Raw genomic sequence first — 25815 nt, 5'->3', positions numbered from 1 at the left:
AATCTAGACTCCGTCTGCAAAGAATTAAAAAAAAACCATTATTAGTAGTCCATGAATTCTTCCAGACTATGTTATATATTTATGCCAAATATCATCGAGATGTTGAGCCGTTCTGTAGTTATATTCTATCATCCATCCACTCATTCATACATACAAGAATTCGCTTTTATAATATTAGTAAGATAATTTGATTTTGAAATCTATTAAGCGCTCGCTTTATTCTATATTATGCATAGATCCACTCTCCGAGGCGTTGTGGCGACTTATGATTTAAACGTCGCTCAGAAAGCCTGATTTATTACAGTCCGCCATCTTAGACTGCATAATGTATTCGTTGAGACTGACTCGAAGGACCAACACGTAAAATAAAAAAATAAGTATTTCGTTTTGAGCGACGACTATAAATCTTTTACTAAAACTTTTATTATACCTTAATAGTCTTAAAAATTATTTTTAATTTGTGAATTTAAAAACAATAAACTCTTCTTGTCGTTTTTTTTCTAATGACCTACATATTTGCTATTATGTTTATCTTCCGTTCTTTCAAAACAAAATAGCTACAAAAGGACACATACATATTTTAAAGTAAAGTTAGTTTCAAATGTTAAGTTCTTAGTTTGAAATGTGTTATACTTAAATCGTAAATATCATAACAAAATATTATCACAACATTTAATTGAGATTACGATAATAACATTACAATCTGCAATCCTAAATACAGCTCTTCTTAAATTGCATGTAATTGACATATCTTAGTGTGTTATACGAAAATAGAACTAATGGTGTTGTGATAAGGTGTATTATTATTATCTACATGCTTCGCGTGACACACGCAACTTCTGGGTGGGATGACTTTTGCAATAATGTGCTGAGCTGTCCCGAGTTCTGTTTTTAGCTGTTTTATGACCAACTAGCTGTCGTACGAAACTTCGTCCGCGCGGAATTAAGAAAAAACAATAGGTAACCTATGTGTTCTTGCAGACTATGTTCTACATATATGCAAGATCCGTTATGTCGTTCCGGGGATACCACCAAACATCATTTCAAACTTCGCATTTATAATATTAGTAAGATGGTATCAACGTTAATTGTCAAATAATAGAAAGATTTTCGTAAAATTAAAAAAAAAAAAAAAAAAAACAGGTAAGATTCTCCTTTGTCAATATTCTTGATATTTACGTAATATTTTATTGCTTCCAATGTGCCTTATATAACAAAGTTTATCTTATTATTTGTGAGAAAAATTATATATACAGACTCAAACTACATTTTCGAAGCAATGTGGAGACAATAATGTAACTTTCTAATATAAATTCGACATTGTATGAGTCAGAAATATCTAGTAAGGGCAAATCGCCAACACTGCAATGCGAAAATCTTTTACTCGTTACTTATAAAAGAAACAAATTTAATGTTCCAGAAAATTCTAAATAAATGATTTCAAACTAGCTTTCGCTCGCGTCTCCATCCGCTCGAAATTAAAATAATTAGTAGCCTATGTGTTCTTCCAGACTATGTTCTACATCTATGCCAAATTTCATCGAGATCCGTTCAACCGTTCTGAAGATACCATCTGTACTATACTATTAAAAAAAGTCGAAAAACAATCTTTATTCCAGAAATTTATAACACAAATCGATTTGATTTTAATTAAGGGACTTAAATTATCGAGTAATGGTGATCCTAAATTACTAATATTGACCTACTAACTCTTAATTGGTTACGAATTGCGTCTAAATTAGCTAGCCCGCCAAAACATTTATGACGTCACGTATCCTTGCACAGACTATACAAGCCGTATTACCTCAGCGTCGCTAATTACGTGTTATCTAAGGCAACTGATGTAACGCTGGCCGAATAGAATCATTAGTGGCCAGTGTGCGCGTCTAATTTTTAAATTTAGAACACTTTGGTGTAATAAAAAACCATAGATATTTTATTTTTTTTAGAAGAAAGCAAATGAATGATATTTGATATTTTTTTGCCAGTTTATAAAATAGTTTTTTTTTCTGTTAGAAGATAGAGAAGTCTCCCTTTAGTATTTTGGCTAATCTAATTTAACTGTTTAAAATCGCACAATAATTGCTTTTACTAACAATTTTGAATTCTAAATGTGTTTATTTCTTTATAAAATAAATTCAACTACACAAAGTAATATATATACATATATACATTTTCACATTAACATCGAATTACAAAAAGTTATGAAAAGTACTTTTTTTAATATATACGTTAATAACACCTTTAGAAGCTCTAGTTTATTAAAACACGCCACAAAATTACCTGCAATGCGTCTTTTAACCTCAATATTATGACTAACATTCATTTTTAAGGATTAATTCAAAAAGTTTATTGAAGAAAAAGTTCAAATGTTGGTAAATATGTTAACGAAACATTTGTGTGCCATAGACAACCACGCTGGCCAAGAGCGGGTTGGTTGACTTCACACATATCTTTGTTTTTCTTCTTAGATATGTGCAGCATCAGGATGTTTCCCTTCACCGTAAGAACGTCAGTTAAATGTACATATGTAAATCGGAAATCGAAAAACACATTGGTACATGGCGGGATTCGAACCCATGACCTGCAGATTGCAAGTCAAGTGCTTGACCCCAGAGCCACGGACGCTCTAGAAACCCTTTAGTTAGTACTAAAATAAATAAGATCTTATTCTAAGTTAAAGTGGTAGTTAAAAGCTTTAAACAAAATTAAAAACTCATTATAAGCACGCGAGTTTTGATGCTGAAACCATAAAACTTGAACCATAGAAATAACTGGGGTTATACGAAGAAATAAAAGAAATCCTACGTTATTTTTAACGTCAAAAACATCTAGTACATAGTCTGGAACACATAGGCTACTAGGTTTTTTTTTAATTCTGCGCTGACGGTGGTACGGGCGACAGCTGGTTTTAAATAAAGGTACCTTTCTAAAATTGGAGTAAGTTATCTTTGTTGACTAGTCTCTGTTTACCCCAAAATGTTAGCAAAATAAATCAGTTCATTATCACTTTAGCGGTAAATTGATTACAAAACACTTCGATACAGCGTGTTATCAATATATGATAAGACAAACGATCGCTTCCTTTTGAGTTCTTGCAGTTGCTAGATATGTGTCAAGGTGCGCGCGCTTTTTGACGTTTTAATTTTTTTAATTTTCGTAAGTGCGAAGACAACGCGGTCGTTGAGCCAAGTTTTTTATGTTTTTAATTTATTATAATTAAAAAAAGTTTATAATGAATTTTGGTTTGTTGTTAGATTAACAATTGTAATAGCATATATTATGTGTAGGATGTGTTTAATTTATTGCATGTGAATAGTGATTGTAAATTTTAGTACGAAAATGAAAATGAAAAATCCATTTCGACTCTTATCTTTAGGTTAGTATTATTTTAATAATCTGCTGTGTGGATTTTTTATCATAAGGTGGCAAACGAGCAAGCGGCCACATGAATACGCATAAATAGCGAAGTGACTGCCCATAGAGATTCGTAATTACAGATGCGTTGCCTACCTTTAATCGACAGAGGAAGGGACGCACAGAAATAGGATATATCCAATTCTTATGCGTCCCCTCCACCATCTGTTCGTGTAATGTGTATTGTGTGTTAACACATTGAGTGCTACCATTGCCACCCGTCCTAAAAACGTCCCCACCGAGGATCTTGTTCCTAACCTAATATGTTACGGTTGACTAGGCCTTAATCAAAGCTGACCCAGTGTATATTGATTAACTTCACACGTTCAAAATAAGTGCAGGTAGCATTTTGATGTTTTTGACTCGACATAATGAACTAGTACTTCTTCTGAACTAGTAATCTTACTAATATTATAAATCCGAATGTTTAAATGGATGGATTTGTTTGAAGGTATAGTCTGGATGAACACTTAGGCTACATATTACGTTTATTTTTAATTCCGCGCATACGTAGTCGCGGGCGAGAGCTAGTAATTACTATTTTAAATTCAATGACTTATAAGCGACGAAGGTTCAAGGGTTTGTTCCTATTTTCGATTTACATATGTACATTTATCCTTAGTTCTTATTGTGAAATTCAAAGATATGTGTGAAATCAACTCGCACTGGGCCAATGCTGATTGTGGCCTAGTTGCCTCTAAGTTACGATAGGCCGGTAGCCCCTCAGTGGGGACGTATAGTGAGCTGATGATGAATTTAATGTGGCATTTAAAGTGTTAACTGGTGATGAAAAGACACTTTATAATCCCGTTACAATAAATACAGTCCGGAAATGAATCATAGTGTAGGTGATGTTATCAAATATTGTCTGATAACGTTACCTTATCATTATTCTAATTTAATTTTAATTAAATCGTAAATTAATTTTATGGTACAGATAAAACTAGGCAAATATATAAATTAAATATTTGTATGTTTGTTAAGTATTCAATATTGTTTTAACTACTACTAACTGTCGCCCGCGACTCCGTATGCGTAGAAATAAAAAATAACTTAGTAATCCATGCCGATCAGCCGATCTTGAGATGCCATCTAATAAACATCCATCCATCCATTTATAATATTAGTATGATTGTGTCACATTTGATTTGTACTACAATATAAAACGTATTAAACATTTTATTTAAATGTTGAATCGTATATGAATTTAAAAAGAAAAAATATGACACAACAAATTGTTTTGAAATTTATACTTATTAATAAACAATAGAAACTATTACAAATATTACTATTAGTACCTGTTTCCACTAGGCCACAAGTGGCTGTTTGGTGTAGCAGTTGTGGACACACCAGTGGAAATAAAATAAACAAATAGTGAAACCGCTTCGTGGAAAAAGGCACTTACATTTAGCAGTGTACATTGTCACTTATTGCACGTTTAATCTATTACAGGTGAGATAAGATGGGTGCTGGGAGGCTGTAGGGTGAGAGATATGTCCAACCTGTCGAGCGCGAAGCACGCGCCAGCAGAGCCCGCGCAATTAGAGACTAAAAGTAAGTAATAAAGATTTGATTTTGACTTACCCTTATTGCAAACGTCTTTAGAAAAGAAACAAGGTGTATTTTCCCTCTGTAAAACCGAGATAGTTAGAAATTATTAAAAAAAAATGGTGACAGACAGACGGACGGACAACAAAGTGATTCTATAAGGTCAGTTTTTACTTTTGAGTTACGGAACTATGAATATTACAAATGTAACTCATTTTATCCCTTAAACTGAAAGTTGTCGCCTTAAATCCAATAAGACCTCATTCGTTTTAACATATCAACAAAAAAAATATCCTATTATTAATCGGTCAAAGAGTATTGTGACATTTAGTTATAATGATACTGGGTTTCGTCCGCGACGTCGGCGCGGAATTAAAACCAAAGTGACCCTATAAGGGTTCCGTTTTGTTCCTATGAGGTACGGAACCCTAAAAACATGTTAAGCCTATGTGAATATGTTCCATCATCATCATCATAATCAGCCTAAATATGTCCACTGCTGGACGTTGGCCTCTATGTTCTATATGTCTGCCAAATTTCATCAAGATCCGTTTAGCCGTTCCGGAGATACCTTCAAACATCCATCCATACAAACAATCGCATTTATAAGTAAGATTACTTAAGCGTGGACCTGTACAGATGTAATTTACCGAGCGTTATCAATGTTTTCCTTAAATTATAAACCTTGATGGTACTTTCCTTAAAAGAAATTTCCTTATAGGCAACAATGGACTGTCAAGGTATCTGAGTAAGTTACGTGACATCGAAAAACAGGAAATTTCTAGATCATTCGATCTCTATAGTTTCTCGTTTTGTACTTTTAAACAATCTTACTTCTTACTAATATTATAAATCAGAATTTTTGGATGGAGGAATGGATGAATGTTTGTTTGAAGGTTACTCCAGAACTGCTGAACAAATCTCGATAAAATTTCGCATACATATGTTTTTTTCACACGCGGACGAGGTCGCCGGCGACAGCTAGTATTAGTTAAAATCTTTTGTTTTTTTTAGTTTAATAGCTACATACAAAACAATTATTTCTGTATAACATTTGTATATAAGTTCATCTCTTATGTAGTTCAAAAGCCAAACGAAACATAGTCACCGAAATTGGTAAAAAAAAACAAAAACGAACGCCTAGACATGAACTAAAGTCAACTTTCCCCTTGACTGTCTACCCGCGATAAACTTGAAAAAATATTGAATTGTATGATTTGCATACGAACAATTGCATAAAGCGATTCAGTTGGTTTTTAATTGTTATTTAAATTAGCTAAAATCCTCAGGTTTGAAAACAAAATAGCAAAGAAATTTGACGTACTCATGACAAATATTATTAATGTTATAAATGCGAGTGTTTGGATGGATGTTTGTCAGAAGTTGTCTCCAGAACGGTAGCATGATTTTTTCTGATATCTATATATATAAAAATCAATTGCTGTTCGTTTATCTAGCTAAAACTCGAAAAAGGCTGAAAGGACTTATCTTGGTCTTGAAATTCGAATATTCGCCGGAAACTAATTAAGTATTTTTTTCATTGACGCGGACGGAGTTGCAGTCGTCAGCTAGTGTAATATAAATGAAGGTCATAGTCTGGAAAAACAAATAAGCTGCTAATTATGTTTCTTTTAAGTTTACGCGGACGGAGTAGCAGGCGACAGCTAGTTACCAGATTAAAATAAAAACATTTCCGTTTGGATTATTAATAACAATATAATATTTTGATTTTTCAGTACTTATTATTCAATAGAATTGGCGTTAAGGTAATTTGCATGTAATTACAATGCAAGACGGTCGAAAATTGCGTAAATGTTAACATTGAATTGTGCTCGATGAATACGATTAGTTCACTAAGGACAGGGACACACTTTACGGAAAATATACTAGCACTGTTGTGCTCGGAATGACGTATCCATCATCATCAGCTAACTATACGTCCCCACCGAGAGGCTCGGAGCCTATCCTAAGTTAAGGGTGATTAGGTCATAGTCAACCACGCTGGCCAAGTGCGGGTTGCTTGACTTCACACATATCTTTGATTTTCTTCTCAGACATGTGCAGGTTGCATCACGATGTTTTCCTTCACCGTAAGAATGTCGGATAAATGTACATATGTCAATCGGAAATCGAAAAACACATTGGTACATGGCGGGATTCGAACCCAGGACCTGTAGATTGCAAGTCAAGTGCCTGACCACTGAGCCACCGACGCTCCATACTCTTTGGTAAACATAGATTAAACATTCTGTTAAAAAGGTGGCATAACGACCTAAGAACCTTTGCCTTTTTAATTATGAAAAAATATAAAGAAAATATTCGAGAATCGCGCGGGAAGTCGAAGAGTTAAAAACGACTACAAAATTAAAACAAAACGCTGTATAATTTTAAATTCTATAGAATTTAATTAAAACACGTTTTGTTTTATTTTTCACATTTTCTTTAATTTTTTTCATAATTGAAAGGCAAAGGTTCTTAGGTCGTTATGCCACCTTTTTAACAGAATGTTTAATCTATGTTTACCAAAGAGTATGGAGCGTCGGTGGCTCAGTGGTCAAGCACTTGACGTGCAATCTATTTATATTGTAGAGTCGTATATTTTAGTAGTCATGAAAATTCAATTATCTATATAATTTTCACGACATCACTTGTAACTTTAGTTTCACGTCAAACAATTAATCCGTCCAATTGGAAAAAAATATACAAATATCTGCATATTATGACTAATCGATTCCAAAGAGCGCATGCGAATTGCTGTTGTGTGCGACTATTTAATATAGCTATTAGGTTTCAAGATTCAATTACGTATTTATTTTAAACTAGCTGTCGCACGTGTTTCCGGTCCGAATTAAGAAAAAAAAAATTAAGTTGCCTATGTGTCCTTCCAGACTATGTTCTACATCTGTGCTAAATCAGCGAGATGCAGACGTTCTGGAGATACCTTCTAACAAACATTCGCATTTATAATATTAATAAGAAGTATTACACAAGTTCCTGTTAAAGTTGATTAATTAAAAAATAATTAAGGAAATTAATTATGGTTTATTGCCACGGGAAATTCAATACTATGTTATTTTTAAAGGTTGTAACCTTAAATAGATAATTAATATCAATGTACTCGTATAACAGGAATACGATTTACTACATGCCGTATAAAGTGACAATATATCCGCAATAAACTTCCGATAACACATGTTGATAAACGAGTTTATATTTTATCTGTGCACAAAATAAAAATTATATAAAAAAATATAGAGAATTAAAACAAACGAAGACAGGGCAGGAAAAACGCTGTCACAACGAAATGTAACAGGAAAAGAACATCCTGTATATCATATCTTCTCGCAAATATGTTCTGTTGAACAAAGTAATGAGATTGAATGTGGATAGGCACTAAGACTAGTATACTCTGTTGACCTAGCACGAATATTTCTGATATTGTTAAAGACATATGTATGCAGCTACCCAATAGGACGTAAACACGAAAATCTCATACTAATTTTGACATAATTGATGATACGAAGGCAATTGTCACAAAGGATGGTTGATAAGTAAAATATCGGAGCGTTGGTGGCTCAGGGGTTTAAGCACTTGACTTGCAATCTGCAGGTCCTGTGTTCGAATCCCGCCATGTGCTAATGTGTTTTTCGATCTTAGATTAACATATGTATACATTTATTCGACGTTCTTACGGTGAAGGAAACATCGTGATGCAACCTGCATATATCTGAATAGAAATTCAAAGATATGTGTGAAGTCAACCTGCACTGGGCCAGCGTGGTTGACTATGGCCTAGTCACCCCTTACATAGGGTAGGCTTCTAGCCTCTCATTGGGAATGTATAGTGAGCTGATGATGAAGTATAATATAATAAAAAGTAAATTATCTTCCAGGGTCTCGTCGTCGCGCTGGTGGTAGGGCTGCGGCGCTACGGCGGGCTCCTTCGGATTCTGACTGCTCGGGCGAGACCGCTTCGCTGTCCGCGGACAGTGCGGAGCGCGCGCCCCGGGCTCCGCCCCAGCCCGCGCGACAGACAAAGTCCAGAGGGTAAGTAAACATTCAATTGTAATATTAAATAGTCTCCAATCATCTTACATAGAATTTAATATTTCTGATAAATAAGACTTCTAATTATAATGTTCCATTTTAATAAAACCACAGAAGTCGTCGACGTGGTAGCGAGTGGGAGGTCCTGGAAGGTCTGAAAGATGGGCAGCGGTTTGAAAAGCGGCCCGAAGTCTTTAATGGATATCTTCACAAAAAGAGGAAATGGCCTCTAAAAGGATGGCACAAGGTATATACCCATGTAATATAGCATTTTCACTTATTGACAAAATCAAATTACGATAGTTGATGACTTTGCAAAACTCGACCCCGAGGCCATAGTTAACGCTGGCCCAGTGCGGGTTGACTTCACACATATCTTTGAATTTCTCAGATATGTGCAGGTTGCATCACGATGTTTTCCATCACCGTAAGAACGTCGGATAAATGTACATATGTAAATCGGATATCGAAAAACATATTGGTACATGGCGGGATTCGAACCCAGGACCTGAAGATTACAAGTCAAATGCTTAACCCTCTTATAAGAAAGATGGGAAGAAAAATTTAACTAAAATTAGGTCTCGTCAGACGAAACGCGGAACACACTTGATGCCTGTCTTCTGTGTGGTCGTGGTATACCAAACATGTATACCAACAAATTGACCCGGTCCTATAGGACCGGGTCAATTTGTTCTACTAATTGGTAGATTCAGACAAATATATTCTTTTCAGCGTTTCTTCGTAGTAGACGGTGGGATACTAGTATATGCTCGGTCGCCGTCAGATGTAGCGCGCGGCAGACTGCACGGCTCTGTGGATGTCGGTCTGTCTGTCATATCGGCAAAAGCAAGACGACGTCGTATTGATATTGATGCTGATGAGTTCATATACCATCTCAGAGCTAAGACTCCTGAAGTCTTCAGGACCTGGTTGAATGTTCTGAAGGCGCATAGGCAAGTGATAAAAAAATCAAGTTTAAAACTCATTTTTTTTGTTAATTTACTAATATTTCTTCTACTATTCCAACTAAACGCTTGTGCTAGGTTTACGACAATAGTCGAATCTTGAGGTTCGAACCTTTGGCCTCGTGATGGGAATCCGTACCCTTAACCTTTAGGCTATTGACGCTTCAAATGTTCAATAATTGTGATACATGCATACTCATGTCAGAAAATTAAACTTAAATCTAGCTTAAACTGTTTTGCATTGCTAAAATCAAAATAACCTCAAAAGTGTATATCATATTCATTAAAATCTGTCTATTTATTTAGGGATTAATATTAGGTTTTTTTTTATTTTACTTTAGGTTATATCGTCAACATTTATTGACTTTTGGTGCGAGAGAATCTGTTCCTAAAATCCACGCGCCATTAGAAGATTTACCTACTGACACTCCGACACGTAAGTCTTTTTATTACCAATATAAAATTTTAGTGATTTTCAACCTTATTACTGTATAGATAAGGTTTATTTCTATTATATGCATGCTATTGATTAAATATCCAATAGAAAAAACTTTATAAATGTACGTTATTAAATATACTTAGTGATTTTAAAGAGCTGAATAATCTTACTAATATAAATGCGAATGTCAAGATGGATGTTGGAATGTACCTCTGCAACAGCTGCACGGATCTCGCTAAAATTTGTCATAGATGTAGAACATAGTCTAAAATAACACATAGGCTACTTATTATTTCGTACGAACGGAATCGCGGGCGACAGCTAGTTATTACATTTTTTTTTCTTTAAACAATCGTTAAGTTTGATCTGTAAGTGAGCTATATTATGTCTAATAGTTTCTTAATATCATTCATTTTGCTAAAATAAATATTTTACGAATCACAGATTGGTTAGCAAGGAAAAGGACAAGGACTATATGTTCATCGAGTGACGGTGATCGAATCGATTCTGTAAACTCATCCATACAATCAAACTTGATCCCACCCAAAGCTATACCATCTAATACAACACTTATAAACAAACAAACTAATAACAAGGAATTAACATCACTTAAATGTATATATTCAAGAAAGAAAAACGATTCAATAGATAAAAGAATCGTTTGCTGTTTCAAACGTGTTGCCAATTCTAAAGAATTAGCTAATAATAAAAATAAGGAAGCGAACAGAAATCATCCAAATCATGGTGACTCTGATGATGCAAAGAATAATCCAGAAGAAACGCTCATGCATACCACAAATCTTGAAGTTAAATCAACATATCTAGAATCTTTAATGAGTATCGAATCTTTATATTTAACAAAAGAGAAATCAAATTCTAGTTATAGAAAAACAATACCGAATTTCCAAATAAGTTACAAAAGGAATGAAGAAAATAAACGCGCTAAAACATCTAAAGATACTAACGCGGTTAAAAATGAACCTATAGTATTTTGTTTTACTCATAAACATCGGTCTTGTAGAACTAATGCTAAAGCCCCACTTTTAAAACGTAGTAGAAAATCCACGAATATGGTCAAATATAGAAACGTGTTAGCCGAACCACCTCTCAAACAACCTTTGAATAGAAGTATGCTTTTAGGAAAATATAAATTAAAAATATCACGACACTCCGATGCGAGACCGGCCAGAGTTATACTATTAAATCAAAACCTTAATGAACCTAACGAGAATAAAAAGAATATCCAAAAAGACGAAGCCGATACAGATTTTAATAAAATGACTGAAAAACTTGTCGAAACAGTATTTGAAAATTACGCTAAATTTGAAAATTATCGATCTGAAGATCATTTGAGAAGCTTCATAAACAAAGTTATAGCAGAAATATATTGTTTTAGTTGCGAACAGATAGATGACCATCCAGTTAAAGCGCTATTCAAATGTCTTCTTGAATACTGGATACAAAATAGTTCGTTCCCACATTTAAAAGAAACCATAAAAACTGTTAAATCTATAAGCAAACCATCAAACTATTATTTTACTAAAGACAAAAACACATCAAGTCTTTGCGTACAAAATCAAAGTAAAGAAACACAATGTCACGATTACTATGATATTTTAAGAAAGAAAAAATCTAAACATTCAATAATCTTCAATCCAATTGGATTAATAAAAGTACCTAAAAAGGAAAGCTTTAATAAAGAACAAAAGATACAGGAATTAGAAAGGATGATAAAGAACACTGTCTATTACTGCGACAACACACTAACAGAGCCTAAAGATAGTAAACAAGATGATATTAAAATAACGAAAATTTTAATTGAAAATATTGGCAAAGGATACCCTGATCAATGTACAAATAAATTCAATAAGATACCAAATGAATGTGAATTAATTGAATTACAAAAAGTAATAAACTATTTACTTAGTGAAACATCACTTCCAGTTGATATGGCAAGAGAGATTTTCAAAGCGTATTTAAATATCCTTAAAAATGATAGCATCGATGATATGGCTAGCAGTTTGTCTGTAGACACTCCTAAAAATATTGAACCTAAATCATTTCATTGCGACGTCTTAACTGATTGTGTACAAAAACATATATCCAAAAACATAATGACGCAAAGTTTTCAAGGTTCTTTTAACGAACATTTATCCGTAAATAATTTTAGTGAGATATATTTATATAATGTTTTAAACAAAATAACTTTTAAAACGGACAATGTTAAAATACCATGGGATCGTGACACGCAAAAGGAAAAAATCAAAGAAGCTATGGATGAATATAGACAATTTAAAAATGGATCCGAATTTAAAATACAAACAGATAAAAATGAAATTAATAAAAACAGATTTTTATATCTATCGCAGTATAATCTAGAACATAATACAACAGATAATATACCACTGGTAAAAGAGATGATGTCAATATCAATAAATCTAGATGATAAAACAGAAATTTCTAAACCAAACTATATTTTGCAGGACAATTGTAAACCAAATGTCCCACAACCTGTACTACCAATATTCGATTATAAAACTAATTCTGATAGATTTACAACAGTTAATTCTACAGCAAATTACAATATAAACCCTTATTTAGATTTTAACTGTAATGCATATGATAATATAAGTATTAAACCATTTTGTAGCAGTGATACTTTATCGAAGACATGTTTTAAGAAAATGTATGAGAAAAGATGGGATATTAATGATATTGCTTACGTCGTAAGTGATTTAAACATGACTAGACTATCTTCAGATAAAGGAAAATCTAATGATTTAACTCTTGATGAAAATGCTGATAATATACCAAATACATCGAAGAATACAGAAGAAGTAGATTTTAAAGAAGATAATATATGTATTTCTGGTGACAAAAAAGATGATTTATATTCCTTAAAAAGTAAATTGTCAGACATAATTGATGAAGAATTTAAAAAGTTATTATTAAACAAATTAAGTAAACTATCGGAAACTATACCACCCTTGCATGAAGATATATACAAATTATATCATAAAATTTTGCAAAAATATGACAAAATTGATATTAAAAAATCCACAGAAATTAACAATAATGATGATAACTCGAAAAAAGATATGGCTATTCAATTTGAAATAAATCCAACCAATGAAGGAAATATAAAAAATAACGCAACCGTAAACACGACCAGTTTTACGACATTATTAAAAGAAAATAAATTTATCGATGACAAAGCTGAAAATAGTCAAATTATGGACAAGAAATTAGAATTAGAAAATACTAAAAAAACAACAGAACTTGTTAATAAAAATGCCGAAGTAAAAGTTACAGTACTAAAGGAAAAAAGAAGTAAAGCTGTGTCAAATCAAAAATTATACAGATTGAAATGTACACGAGATTTTACAATGAACACGCCATTTAAATTTAGAAAAAATGAAAAAAATAAACGTACAAATATTATAGTGACATTAAAAAAGAAATCACCCCATAGATTTGATAACAGAGTATTAAAAAATTTAAGAAAAAACTTAATTAATGACAATCAAAAATCGAAAACATCCAATCCTAGCAATGCTCATGAACTTAAAGATAAATTATCGAAGGATTATAAATTTTACCAGCAATACTTTAATAGCAAATATAATATGAAAAAGTACAGCTCTATGCTAACATCTAACACTAAACTGGTCAGTAATGGAGACCTAAAGACGTTGTATCGATGTTCCAGTGATCGTTACCATAAATCTGGTTTGTCAAACTACCTTAACATATATAACTTACTTTAGTTTAAGTAAAAGTGTTATACAGGATGTATTGAACCATCAAAGTTTAATCTAGTTTGAATAGAAGTTACATACAGGATGTATTAATATAACAAAGTTTAATCTAGTTTGAATAGAAGTTACATACAGGATGTATAAATATACCAAAGTTTAATCTAGTTTGAATAGAAGTTAAATACAGGTGTATTAATATACCAAAGTTTAATCTAGTTTGAATTGAAGTTAAATACAGTATGTATAATTACACCAACATTTAATCTAGTTTGAATAGAAGATAAATACATGATGTATTAATATACCAAAGTTTAGTCTAGTTTGATTTGAAGTTACATACAGGGTGTATTAAAATACCAAAGTTTAATCTAGTTTGAATAGAAGTTAAATACAGGATGTATTAATATACCAAAGTTTAATCTAGTTTGAATTGAAGTTAAATACAGTATGTATTAATATACCAAAGTGTAATTTAGTTTGAATAGGAGTTGAATACAGGATGAATTAATATACCAAAGTTTAATTTAGTTTGAATAGGAGTTGAATACAGGATGTATCATTTAACAATTGTTTTCTTTATTGAGTCAACTTTGGTTACTATTTAGTTTGTATTTGTTTTTGAATAGAAAACTGACAGAATATAAGTTGGTCGTGTTTATTTATTATTTAAATTAAATATTATGTAGTTAATTAGATATAAAATTACTAGTATATTTTGCACAATTATTAAAAAAAACATTGGATATAGCATGAGTTCCCGATTGAGTAGTTTTTGTATGAATGAACTTTAAACCCTTATGTAAATTGTGTGTATTTCATTGTTTTTCTCCTTGTTATGTTGATTTAGTTCTTATGTACAGTGGCGGTTAAATGTTAAATGAATAAAAACAAAGACCCGTTAACTTTTAATCTGTTCTTGATAAAATCCCTTACTTCCTTCAATTAGTTCAGAACTTTCTCTTTTTTTTCTTCCAGGCATTTGATTTGGCACCTCTGGAATATGTCAAAACAAAAGTCAAATACCTTATTGCCCTTGATAATCTATTAATATCTATAATCTGCTTTGTTTTGTTAATATTCTTTTGTCATTTCTAAATTATTAATATTTTCTTTACCGGTTCTGACTTAATTGGTCATTTAATATACTTAAATATAATTTTGTGGTATATTTGACCGCCACTGTCAACACCCCAATACCTTGCAGGGCTGGTTAGCCCGACGGGTGCGCCCCTACGCGGCCCGCAAGCCGGCTTTGTGTCCGGCACCCCTGGCGGACGATTGGCTACTTGGATTATAGGTATGGTAGAATCACAAAAAATGGTCCTGCTTGTCATTGTAAAACCAAGAGTAAATTAAAATCTATATTTGTCAAAATTACAACAAAAAACGCCGGAGGGATTTTTTAATATCTGTCTAGTTTACCCCTTTCCTTGTATTGTTGCATGATTTTTTATAATATGTTCGTAAATTACAATTTCAAACAGTTTAATGATACTGTCAATGTCATAATTTTTTTACAAAAACCAAAATTGATTTTTATAACAGCCTGTATATGTGAAAGTGTGAACGTTTTTGCTGCCTACAATAAATAAAACGTCAAATCCAAGGTCATTTTTCTTTAAAATGCAATGGAAATTATGATCTCTATGTTTGCCGTTGTACAGATTCCGGTGGTCCACTAGAGAATGCATCTCGAGAGCTTGGACAAGCACAGCTGTCTGTGCAGCAGCTGCAGCGACTGCTGGATGCACTTGAAATGCAGCAGCAGGTGCATCATGATACTGATGTGAGTGTAACAACCAGCGGCATACACGCGTCGTGGACGCGTTGACGACGGGAACAGGATTTGGGAGAAAAATTACCTTTTGTTAACTACAGATGTTAGCATCATCAAGAGTGATAGTAGCACTAAATATGCCATGGATACACTTTATTTATATAAACAGTACCACAGATATACTAAAAAAAATTATAAACAAATTTTGTGGACTGTAGCCATAGCAACGACTTCTGTCAAATTTCATTCGAAAAATTGAAAAATAGTTTTTTTTTTATTTCATAAATTATAACGAAAAAAAATCTTTTTTACATCTGTATATTCCAATTGCGAAACTTATGATTTTTAATTCTGGCACTCTCAATAACGAATACTTAATTTTTTTTTTTTAAATCTCTACAATGAAATTTGACAACTGACAGATGACATTACTCTTGACGCTGGCGCCGTCTAGAGCCTTTAGTTTTTCTTCCTATCATCTTAATATTATAAATGCGAATGTTTAAATCGATGGATGGATGGATGTTTGTTTGAAGGTATCTCCAGAATGGCTGAACAGATCTCACTGTCAATTAGCATATAACATAGTCTGGAAGAACACATAGGCTCTTAATTCCGCGCGGACGGAGACGCAGACAACTAGTTAGTTATAAAGTAGGATAAACAACATACTAGCGCCGTCTCGAGGTTTGCAGTTAAAAATGTTATGAATTTAATTTAGTTTAAACTTTTAACTTGTCTTTATATCCAGGTATCACTGGAAGGTGCATCTCCTAATGTAAAGAAGGACCGACGTAAGTTCGGTTTAAGAAAAAAGAAATCAAATAGCAAATGCGCTTCCGTAGAACTACAGCCTCCACATATTGATCCATCTAATTCTCATATGGTATGTATACAGGTGTTACAATATTCATTTTTGGGGTTCCGTATCTCGAAAGGAAAAAAACGGAAGCCTTATAGGATCACTATTTTCCGTCCGTCTGTAAGACAAAACTATTTTACTAAAAATTTGAATGCGAATGTCTCGATGGTTGGATGTTTGTTAGAAGGTATCTCCAGAATGGTTCAATGGATCTCGCTGAAATTTGACATACATATAGAACATAGTATGGAAGAACACATAGGCTACTAATTAAGTTTTTATTTTCCTCGCCTACGGAGTTGCGAGCAGCATCTAGTTTTAAATATATTTCTCAGGAATTAAGACCTTTTTCAGACTTTTAAAATGCATTTTTTATTTTTTTGTCTTTCCAGGCTCTGTCAGCACTGACAGCTCCCCCCTCCCCCGGAGGTGGTGCTTCCTCCATTCCCAACTCTGCGGCGTCTCTGCCCATAGGTGAGTGCCCCTACACCTCCTCCTAATGCATTGTGTGTGTTAGTTGCTTCCCTAGGTTTAAATGTGCGCATAATAAATTAATATAATTGGTTTTAAAACGAGATGGCGATGTTCTTAATTTTTTTTTTTGACGTATATTAAATTATCGAATCTTCTTTTATAAGGAAAATTTTGTGGGTAGTCGAATAAATAATTTATGTAAATATTTATCTATAAAATTATATGACAAAGACGAAAGATTTGTTTGTCTGTATGTTTCTTTACATTAAGCAGGATCTGAAACTGAACTGATTTGAAATATTTTCACAGTTTCCCGGGTGTCATAGGCTGTATTTATTAGATTTTTATGTTGCGCGGACAAAGTCGCGGGCACTTGCTAGTTATATTATATTTGTTATGCGCATATATGTAAATGATGTATGTTTGTTTCTAGTGAAAGTGTTGTGTCGTGACAAGTTGAACCCTTCTTTGGATACAGGCACATTTCCCGCTTGACAATGGATACCTACCACTTTATCAACGTAGTTCTGTCTAGATGTGTCATGTTATGTGTTCGTGAATGAATAAATTATTAATTAAAAACATAGTTTTTGTTTGTCTAGATTTTAGTATTAAATGTTGTTTTTAACTATGTCTTCTCGAGGATTCTACGAGATTGGTAAGTCTACGTCGACCATGTACCAACATGGCGGCGTATACACCTCTCTGTCACACATTGCACGATAGAAAGAGAGAGCATGTGCGTTCCATCTTTGTAGATGACGTGCAGTAGACAGTTCGCGCCTTTTACATCTGTCAGAATATTTTTGTTGCTTCATGAATTTAAAAAAAACAAATAACATTAATTTAATTTAAAAAAAATGCATGGGATTTTTTTTAATTCCAAATATTAATTTTATATATTTAAATTCGAAATTATTTGTAAAAGAACTAACATTCGCTTTAATTAAGAAAAGCTTTCGATCTATGATTTGACTATTTTTTTTAAATATCGTTTTTCCATTATTTATAGAAGAAATCATCAGGAAATTTGACATAAAAAAAAAACAAAAATTCTAATTTTAAACTTTTCTCGTTTTGCCTTCCAGCGTTTCTTTCGACATTTCTGGCCACCACTTTAGTTCGTAAGACTGATTTTTATTTTCTCTTTCTACCCCATACACGTGTCCCTTTCACGCATGATCGGTCAAGTCACAAGCAAGCGAATTACGTCTTTAAAATATACACATAAAGTATAAAATCGAATTTATAGATGCATTTTATTTTAATCTATAAAATAGACATTACTGACAACATATTCAATAAAAAAAATATAATTATTGTCTATTTTATAGAATAATAATGCATGTTCTTTATTCAAAAAAATTTAAAATTAATTAGAAACTTTATACGTCTATAGCTATGGGTCATTTTTTTTAAATGCCCAATATTTTATTCACATTTTTAACACGTTCACTGTTCGCTACACACCCTACTAAGTAACGTAACTTCTACGTTAAATTTGTTGTGGCATTCAAAGTGTTAAGCAAAAGTATCACTTTACACTTTAATTTATAAATGAGAAATACACATCTATTTATACTAAAACTCTCTAACTGGTTGGTTTCTGAGACTAAAATCTCTGTATAAAACGGAGATAAAAATATGTTTTAAACGTAGATTTTAGTCTTAGAAACCCACGATTAGGCAATTACAATTAGTCTTTATGTCTTTGTCACATTGCTTTGGAAACGCTTCGAAAACTTTAAAAGTATTTCTCAAATGTAATGCCTTATTTTAACCATACTCTGCCATATACTATATTTAAATTATATACTTCTTACTAATATTATAAATGGATGGATGTATGTTTAAAAGTATCTCCAGAACAGCTGTATGGATGTAGCTGAAATTTGACATACGTATAGAACATAGTTAAGAACACATAGGCTACTTTTTTTTTTAATTCCGCGCAGACGGAGTCACGGGTGACAGTTTTATAAGTCATATGCTTAACCACTGAGCTATAACCGCTTATTTTTTGACACAGTTTTATATTGTTTACTTCACATCTTTAATCTTAGTAACTGGGTTATCACTGATAAGAAAAGATAATCTTCAGATTTAGTTCTCAAATATATTATACAATTTTGAACTTTAAAACTATATTAGTAAGGTTGATTTTTCAATAGCAATACAACATAGCTGTGTAGTCAAGGAAGTTTGCGTGTTTTCTTATAAGTCTGTCTCTTTCACACGGTTGTGATTAAAAAGAGATAGATTGTGTGTTCACATGATTGTCGTAATACTTATTGTCCATTGTGCAAAGATTTTCTAATTTTATTAATTATGGAAATAAACTTTTAATAAATTGTGATGTTTTTCCGTGATGTAATTTTTAGATATTTCGTGTGATTTTTTTTGAAGATGTCTTTTCATAATGGTATTATATTGCCGATAGGTAAAATTGTGTTCAATTATATATTGAAATTAATAAAGGAATGCGAAAAGGAAACATGTGAGTTATATTAAATTAAATAAATAAAATTTGATATTTTAATTAAAAATTATAAATATAATAAGTAAATATATAGTAGAATTTCTAAGTATATAAATAAAATAAATAGCATATTTAGGCATATAGTTAATTTATATAAAAACGGCTAAAACACTCACGTATATAAGTCCGGCGGCACCGACTAGTTTCGAGCCCATCGGGGGCCCTACATCAGGTTTTCTAGTCGGTGCCGCCACCGGACGAATATACGTGTATAAGTTTGAATAATTTAAAGGCCTATAGTTGTTATATGAATAGCATGTATAAAATACTTTTAAAACAATGAAATTAATTTGAAATGACTTAACTTCCATACGATCGTAAGGTGACGGCACCGACAAGTTTCGGACCCGTAGGTTCCATCTGCAGGCCGAGTGTTTGTGCCGTCACCGGTAGTTCAAAATTCAGTTAAGTCGTTCCTAAAATCATCAAAACATTAATATTCCCCACATCTAGTATATAAGTATCGTTTAGTTAGTATATTATGTGTTTAGAATTCATTGTATATAATTCCGTTTATGTACGCAATGACTATAGGTGTAGGTTAACCGTAAGGTTCCACTGGCGAAATATGCTATTGTGTTATCGCAGTGAGAACGCAGAGTTAAATATATACCTAGGTAGTAATATTGTAAGTTCTATTGAATACTAGTAATTTAAGTAAAAGTTATAAGTAGAGTTAATATTTATACGTATTTTTATAGCATTGTGTATTTTACTGTGAGTTTTTATTACCGAAACATTGACACGAACATGTTGTGATATATTTTTTTTAATATGCCATACGATAAAATAAATGACAATTTATTTGGCATGTTGCTATAAGCCGAAACACATTTTTAAGATGTTTTCTCACATGTATACATTTTGAGAGCATTCAAAGTGTTAAAACGTAACCTTTATGTTGTTTAGCGTGTGCGGCAACACGGCCGCAGTCGCTGCCGGGGGCGGAGGCGCTGGCTACCACTGGAGGCGTTTCCCTCGCCAGTCTCACACCTGATCATCAGATCAGAGAAGATTTCACAGTTCTCGCCAAAGATCTGGTGGCCAGCTTGAAAGGGATAGTCGCTACATTGGTAAGTTATAAGTTAATTTTATGTAATTGCTAAGTCATGGCAAGTTTTTCACGTATATAACAACGAATTTATCTGACCCTATAGCAATAAATCAAACTGAATAATAAAAAAAAATCTTGACGGACAACAAAGTGATCCTATAAGGGTTCCGTTGTTTTCCTTTCTAGGTACGGAACCCTAAAAAATGTCACAAGATAATTGTCGTACTGCAGTAGCTTGTCTTGTCAGTTTTTTTTCTTTTATGTCATTTTCTATGCCCATGTAGGTTTTACATATTCTGTGACAATAGTAACCTAAGACCTGCAAGTGCCTTACATAAATACAATCAAACCGGGATAAGCGAGAGTTCAAGGAACCACCATAATTGTAGAGTATATACGTTTATAGAGAATTTTCGTTTAACTTCGATTGTTCATTTCAATAACTTTACGATGTTAGGTGTGCGAGCGAGGCAGACTGCGCGCGGTGGCGGAGGCGGGCGAGGGCGCGGGAGGGGCGAGTCTCGCCGCGCTGCGCTCCAACCTCTCCACTGCATTGCATCAGAACTCCGGTGAGCCGATATCCGCCCCACACCTGCCCCACACATGCCCCACACATGCCCCACACCCGCCCCACACATGCCCCGTACCCGCTCTACATCCGCCCCACACACGCCCTAAATCACATCTACACTCGCCACACAAACGCCCCACACACGCCCCACGTCCGCCCCACACACGCCCCACACCTGTCATTTTTAAACATTTATACTACCCCTGCAATAAACAAACTTCAAAGAACTTGTCTAATTTCAATTTATTTACTCACATTGCTATTATAAAGTATTCAAAGATATGACTAATAATTGACATAGCAAGGACCTTATCGCTACAAGCTATCTCTTCCAGCAATCCAGTGGGACATCACAGTGACATAAATATGATATATAATCAATAGATCATTTGTACATGTCTGTAAGTCTGGTATTTAATTAATGACTGGAGAAGTTTACAACACAGAGCTGCGCTCGCGTCTCTCCCGGATACACGACGCGTCAGACCTCGCTGAGATATCCTCTATGGGACATAACTCGGAACAGGTTAGTTGACATAGCCAAAGAATTTAATTCCCTCCCCACATACATCAACAAACTTTGAATTTTATAACTTATACAGAATGTACAGTTTGTTACGTAAATATGTATACATTTGATGACTAGCTGACGCCCGCGACTGTGTTCGCGTGGGATTAAAAAAAAAACTTAATATGTGGTCATGCGTTCTTCCAGAATATGTACTTTCAGACATTATTAGTTAGAATCCTTTGGCGCGAATGATGCGTTTTCATTACAAAGTCAAGTGTCACATTTTAGTTAAGCTATTGTTGCGCCAGTACACCGGCACTGTGCCGGATTTTCTTGCTAACAGTACATATATGCCGAATTTCATCAGTCGTTCAGTCGTCGAACTCCATCCATCCAAACATTCGCATTTATAATATTAACAAAAATATTTACAGACTCGTCAGTTCCAGCAGTCCCTGAGTTACAGCTCGTCTTGTGTGTCAGCCTCGGAGTTCTTCGATGCTGAGGAGCATGAGGACTTGAAGCCGGAGATCATTGATGCTGACGAGGTAATGTGGCCGCTACGACTTAGTTCTTCAAGAATTGAGCGTATCACCATCTCAAAGGCAATATCTGCGGTGCCTCTGGTATTGCAGATGTTTATGGGTGTCGCAGAATACCTCCCCTAGTTTGCCCCCTACTCTTATAGAAAAAAAAAATGCTTTATAAGTATACAATTAAATAAAAAAACTTCATAAGTAGCCTATGTGTTCTTCCAGACTATGTTTTACATCTATTCCAAATTTCAGCGAGATCCCTGCATTTGTTCTGGAGATGCTTTCAAACATCCATCCATCCATCGAAACATTCGCATTTATAATATTAGTAAGATGTATGTATGTATATGTTACAGGGCGGTGTGATAGAGCTGGACGGGGACTCGTCCTCGGAGGCGGGCTCTCTCAGCAGCGAGGAGGGGTCCGCCAGCTCCGACAACTCTGAGGCCCCCAGTCAGTGTAAATAACATTGTAAACATTACTGCTTTATATACAGCTTATATATTTCTTTTATTACATAAGTTTTAATTATACATAATATTGATTACTTATATTTATGTTAATGTATAATAAAAAAATGTAAAAAATCATGAAATTCGAACGAAAATATGGGAAGTGATCTTTCCGGATGAGAGGATGCATGGAAAGGGAAAATATTTTCTCTCTGTGCATCCTCTCCTCCGTCGATGAAAGGTAGGCAACGCATATGCAATTGCCACTTCGCTATTTCAGCGATTTCAAGTGGTCGTTCGCTCGTTTATCACCTTATGATATAAAAAAAACAGAGATAACGATATGTTTTAAACGGAGATTTTCGTCTCAGAAACCCACGATGATTCTCTTTAATTGTCTGTTTTAGTGGTGACAGCGGAGCCTGTGTCCCTGCTGAATACAAACGGCGGTGTGTGTGTGCGGGGGGCGGTGGGTGAGGGGTGGTCGCGACGCACCCGCCTGCCCAGTCCCCGCCCCACACCCGGTGGTCCCAGCCTCTGGAACCTGCTCTATAAGAACATAGGCAAAGATCTCAGCCAGATATCTATGCCGGTTACAATCAATGAACCGCTTAATATGCTGCAGGTAATTGGAAATAAAAAAAATCTTTGTGGGGTCTCTTGAAATAGTTAAAAGTGTGTTTTGGGAGACAACGCCTTTAAATATTATATTATTTAATAGTGGTAGAGTAAGTAGAAAAGGGAAATATTCTCTTCTGTGAGTCCCCTACTCTGTAGGTTGAATTTATGGTCATTGGTCTTCGCTAATTTGGCGAATTCAATTGGCAACATGACTAAAAATATTAAAAAAAATCCAACCCTACTAATTCATTATTTTTATAAATAATAAAGTATAGATTGATGTATGAATGTGTGTCATTCTTAAATCTAAAAAAAATTGTGTGAATGTTGTATGGATGTTTTGTTTTTTCTAATAGCTTAAAATCTCGAACCGAATATCTGCTACATTGTAAGCGAAAAAACAACACAGTTTTTAACATAGATTTTTTTTCTCATGTCCCAATTTTGGCGAATAATTTATGAGCAAAGCCCAATTATACTTTTTTGATATTTCCAGAGGTTATGCGAAGAGCTAGAATATTCAGAATTGCTAGATCTAGCAGCTAACAGTGAGAGCGGTGTGGAGCGCATGTCTCTGGTGGCTGCATTTGCGGTGAGCGCGTACGCGGCGACCGCACACCGCGCCGCATCTAAACCCTTCAACCCTCTACTGGCAGAGACCTACGAGTGTGTCAGAGAGGACAAGGGCTTCAGATTTGTTGCTGAACAGGTACAGTCAGGACACTTCGCGGTGTTACACTTACAAAAATATCACATAATACCTAATTAGGTAATAGTTAGTTGCACAAACAACGCCATAATAGTAAAAGTCGTACAACAACTGAGTTTTTTCGCACAGATAATTTAAAAACTGTCTTCTGATGGTTATTTTTTCACCATAATTTTCTCAATGCTTACGAATTGTTTAAATTACAGTCGCTTTTAAAGTGGAATACCGCCATTTTCCCCGATAGTACTTAACAAAAAGTGAATTTCAACTGCACTACACGTGTATTGATAGATGTTGTTGTCCCTGTTTTGTCAAAAAGGATGAATAGGATATATATTTCTAACACAGACCTGTTTTTTCTCCAGGTGTCGCACCATCCCCCCATATCTGCGTGCCACGCGGAATCAGCTCGCTGGAGTTTCTGGCAGGAGGCGCGCATCCGCACCAAGTTCTGGGGCAAGTCTATGGAGTTCCAGCCTGCAGGCCGCGTGCACGTGCGTCTGCATACCACTGGAGACCACTTCACATGGAACAAGGTAACATACTGAATAACTCACCCACAAGTAGATGGTGCTAGCGTTAAGAGTGGGTTGTTATGTCATTGCGGCGATTTTTTTTGTTACAATTAATTTAGTAAGTGTTTTAAAAAGATCATTAATTATTGGAGTGCAATTGGACGTCGTTGTAATGACTACAGTCCAACTAATATATTCCAAATTACATCTACATCTATGCCAAATTTCAACGAGATTTCGCTCTTCTGGAAATACGTAACAAACATCCATCCATATCCAAAGTTATGCATTTATAAGTATAATGTATGTATGTATGTGTGTGTGTAGGTGACGACGTGTGTGCACAATTTGTTCGGCGGACAGCGCTGGGTGGATCAGTACGGCGATATGCACATCGCGTGCACCGGCACAGACATCACCTGCAAACTCAACTTCGTCAAGGTAACTGACGTCACATCTACATAATTAGGTCCATATAAATGATCGCTAGTATATCATATTCTTATCTGAGTACTTTCAACATAGAAAAAACTTTAAAATAATTTTAATGTAATTTTTCATCATAGCTATATGACATAAGCTATCTTTTTTATATGACGTCTCTTTATTTCCAAATTACTACTGAATAATTAAAAAAGCAAAATGGCGTAATGTCCGCCATGTATGAAATTTGCAAGTATCTGTTTACTTAATTTTGATTTTGAGATTATTGTGATACTTTTTCTGTATATTTCAGGCAAGTTCGTGGTCGAGCAGCCGGCACGAGGTGCGCGGTGCAGTTTCCTGGTCCGGAGGTCGGCTGCGTCTCGCCGGCCGCTGGTCAGAGACCCTCACTGCAGGAGACCCGCCTAAAGCCAGGTGTCTCTGGAGACCAGGTACAGTCACCTCCAGCAACGGTACCCTACTTACAATAATAATTATTTCTTAATTAAATAAAAAAAAATGTTTGATTGTACTATTATTATACTCAATGGCACTTCACTTATGACATTGAAGTCAGTCAGGCCTACATGTTATTAT

General features: G+C 34.2%; 1 protein-coding gene across 4 annotated transcripts in view; it reads left to right on the top strand.

The window, feature by feature from the left end:
* LOC106116396 (oxysterol-binding protein-related protein 6) overlaps nucleotides 1-25815 on the top strand; it is a 31410-nt gene that overhangs the window by 3916 nt on the left and 1679 nt on the right. The window contains exons 2-21 of one of the 4 annotated variants that reach the window (XM_013310223.1): nucleotides 4870-4971; nucleotides 8859-9012; nucleotides 9127-9259; nucleotides 9745-9965; nucleotides 10319-10413; nucleotides 10861-14145; nucleotides 15379-15471; nucleotides 15839-15960; nucleotides 16703-16837; nucleotides 17206-17287; nucleotides 20736-20899; nucleotides 21338-21449; nucleotides 21898-21977; nucleotides 22397-22510; nucleotides 22855-22957; nucleotides 23358-23575; nucleotides 24068-24280; nucleotides 24646-24816; nucleotides 25123-25236; nucleotides 25532-25670. In XM_013310223.1, the coding sequence (XP_013165677.1) occupies nucleotides 4911-4971; nucleotides 8859-9012; nucleotides 9127-9259; nucleotides 9745-9965; nucleotides 10319-10413; nucleotides 10861-14145; nucleotides 15379-15471; nucleotides 15839-15960; nucleotides 16703-16837; nucleotides 17206-17287; nucleotides 20736-20899; nucleotides 21338-21449; nucleotides 21898-21977; nucleotides 22397-22510; nucleotides 22855-22957; nucleotides 23358-23575; nucleotides 24068-24280; nucleotides 24646-24816; nucleotides 25123-25236; nucleotides 25532-25670 (5809 nt within the window). In that variant the 5' untranslated portion in view covers nucleotides 4870-4910. Of the gene's footprint in view, nucleotides 1-4869; nucleotides 4972-8858; nucleotides 9013-9126; nucleotides 9260-9744; nucleotides 9966-10318; nucleotides 10414-10860; nucleotides 14146-15378; nucleotides 15472-15838; nucleotides 15961-16702; nucleotides 16838-17205; nucleotides 17288-20735; nucleotides 20900-21337; nucleotides 21450-21885; nucleotides 21978-22396; nucleotides 22511-22854; nucleotides 22958-23357; nucleotides 23576-24067; nucleotides 24281-24645; nucleotides 24817-25122; nucleotides 25237-25531; nucleotides 25671-25815 lie in introns of all 4 variants that reach the window. The other 3 variants (XM_013310222.1, XM_013310221.1, XM_013310224.1) reach the window with 3 other exon arrangements.

Source organism: Papilio xuthus, unplaced genomic scaffold, assembly GCF_000836235.2.
Source record: "Papilio xuthus unplaced genomic scaffold, Pxut_1.1 DF827756.1, whole genome shotgun sequence".
Taxonomy (NCBI): Eukaryota; Metazoa; Arthropoda; class Insecta; order Lepidoptera; family Papilionidae; genus Papilio; species Papilio xuthus.
Note: the sequence above shows the minus strand (reverse complement) of the source record. Positions and strands in the feature narration are given on the sequence as shown.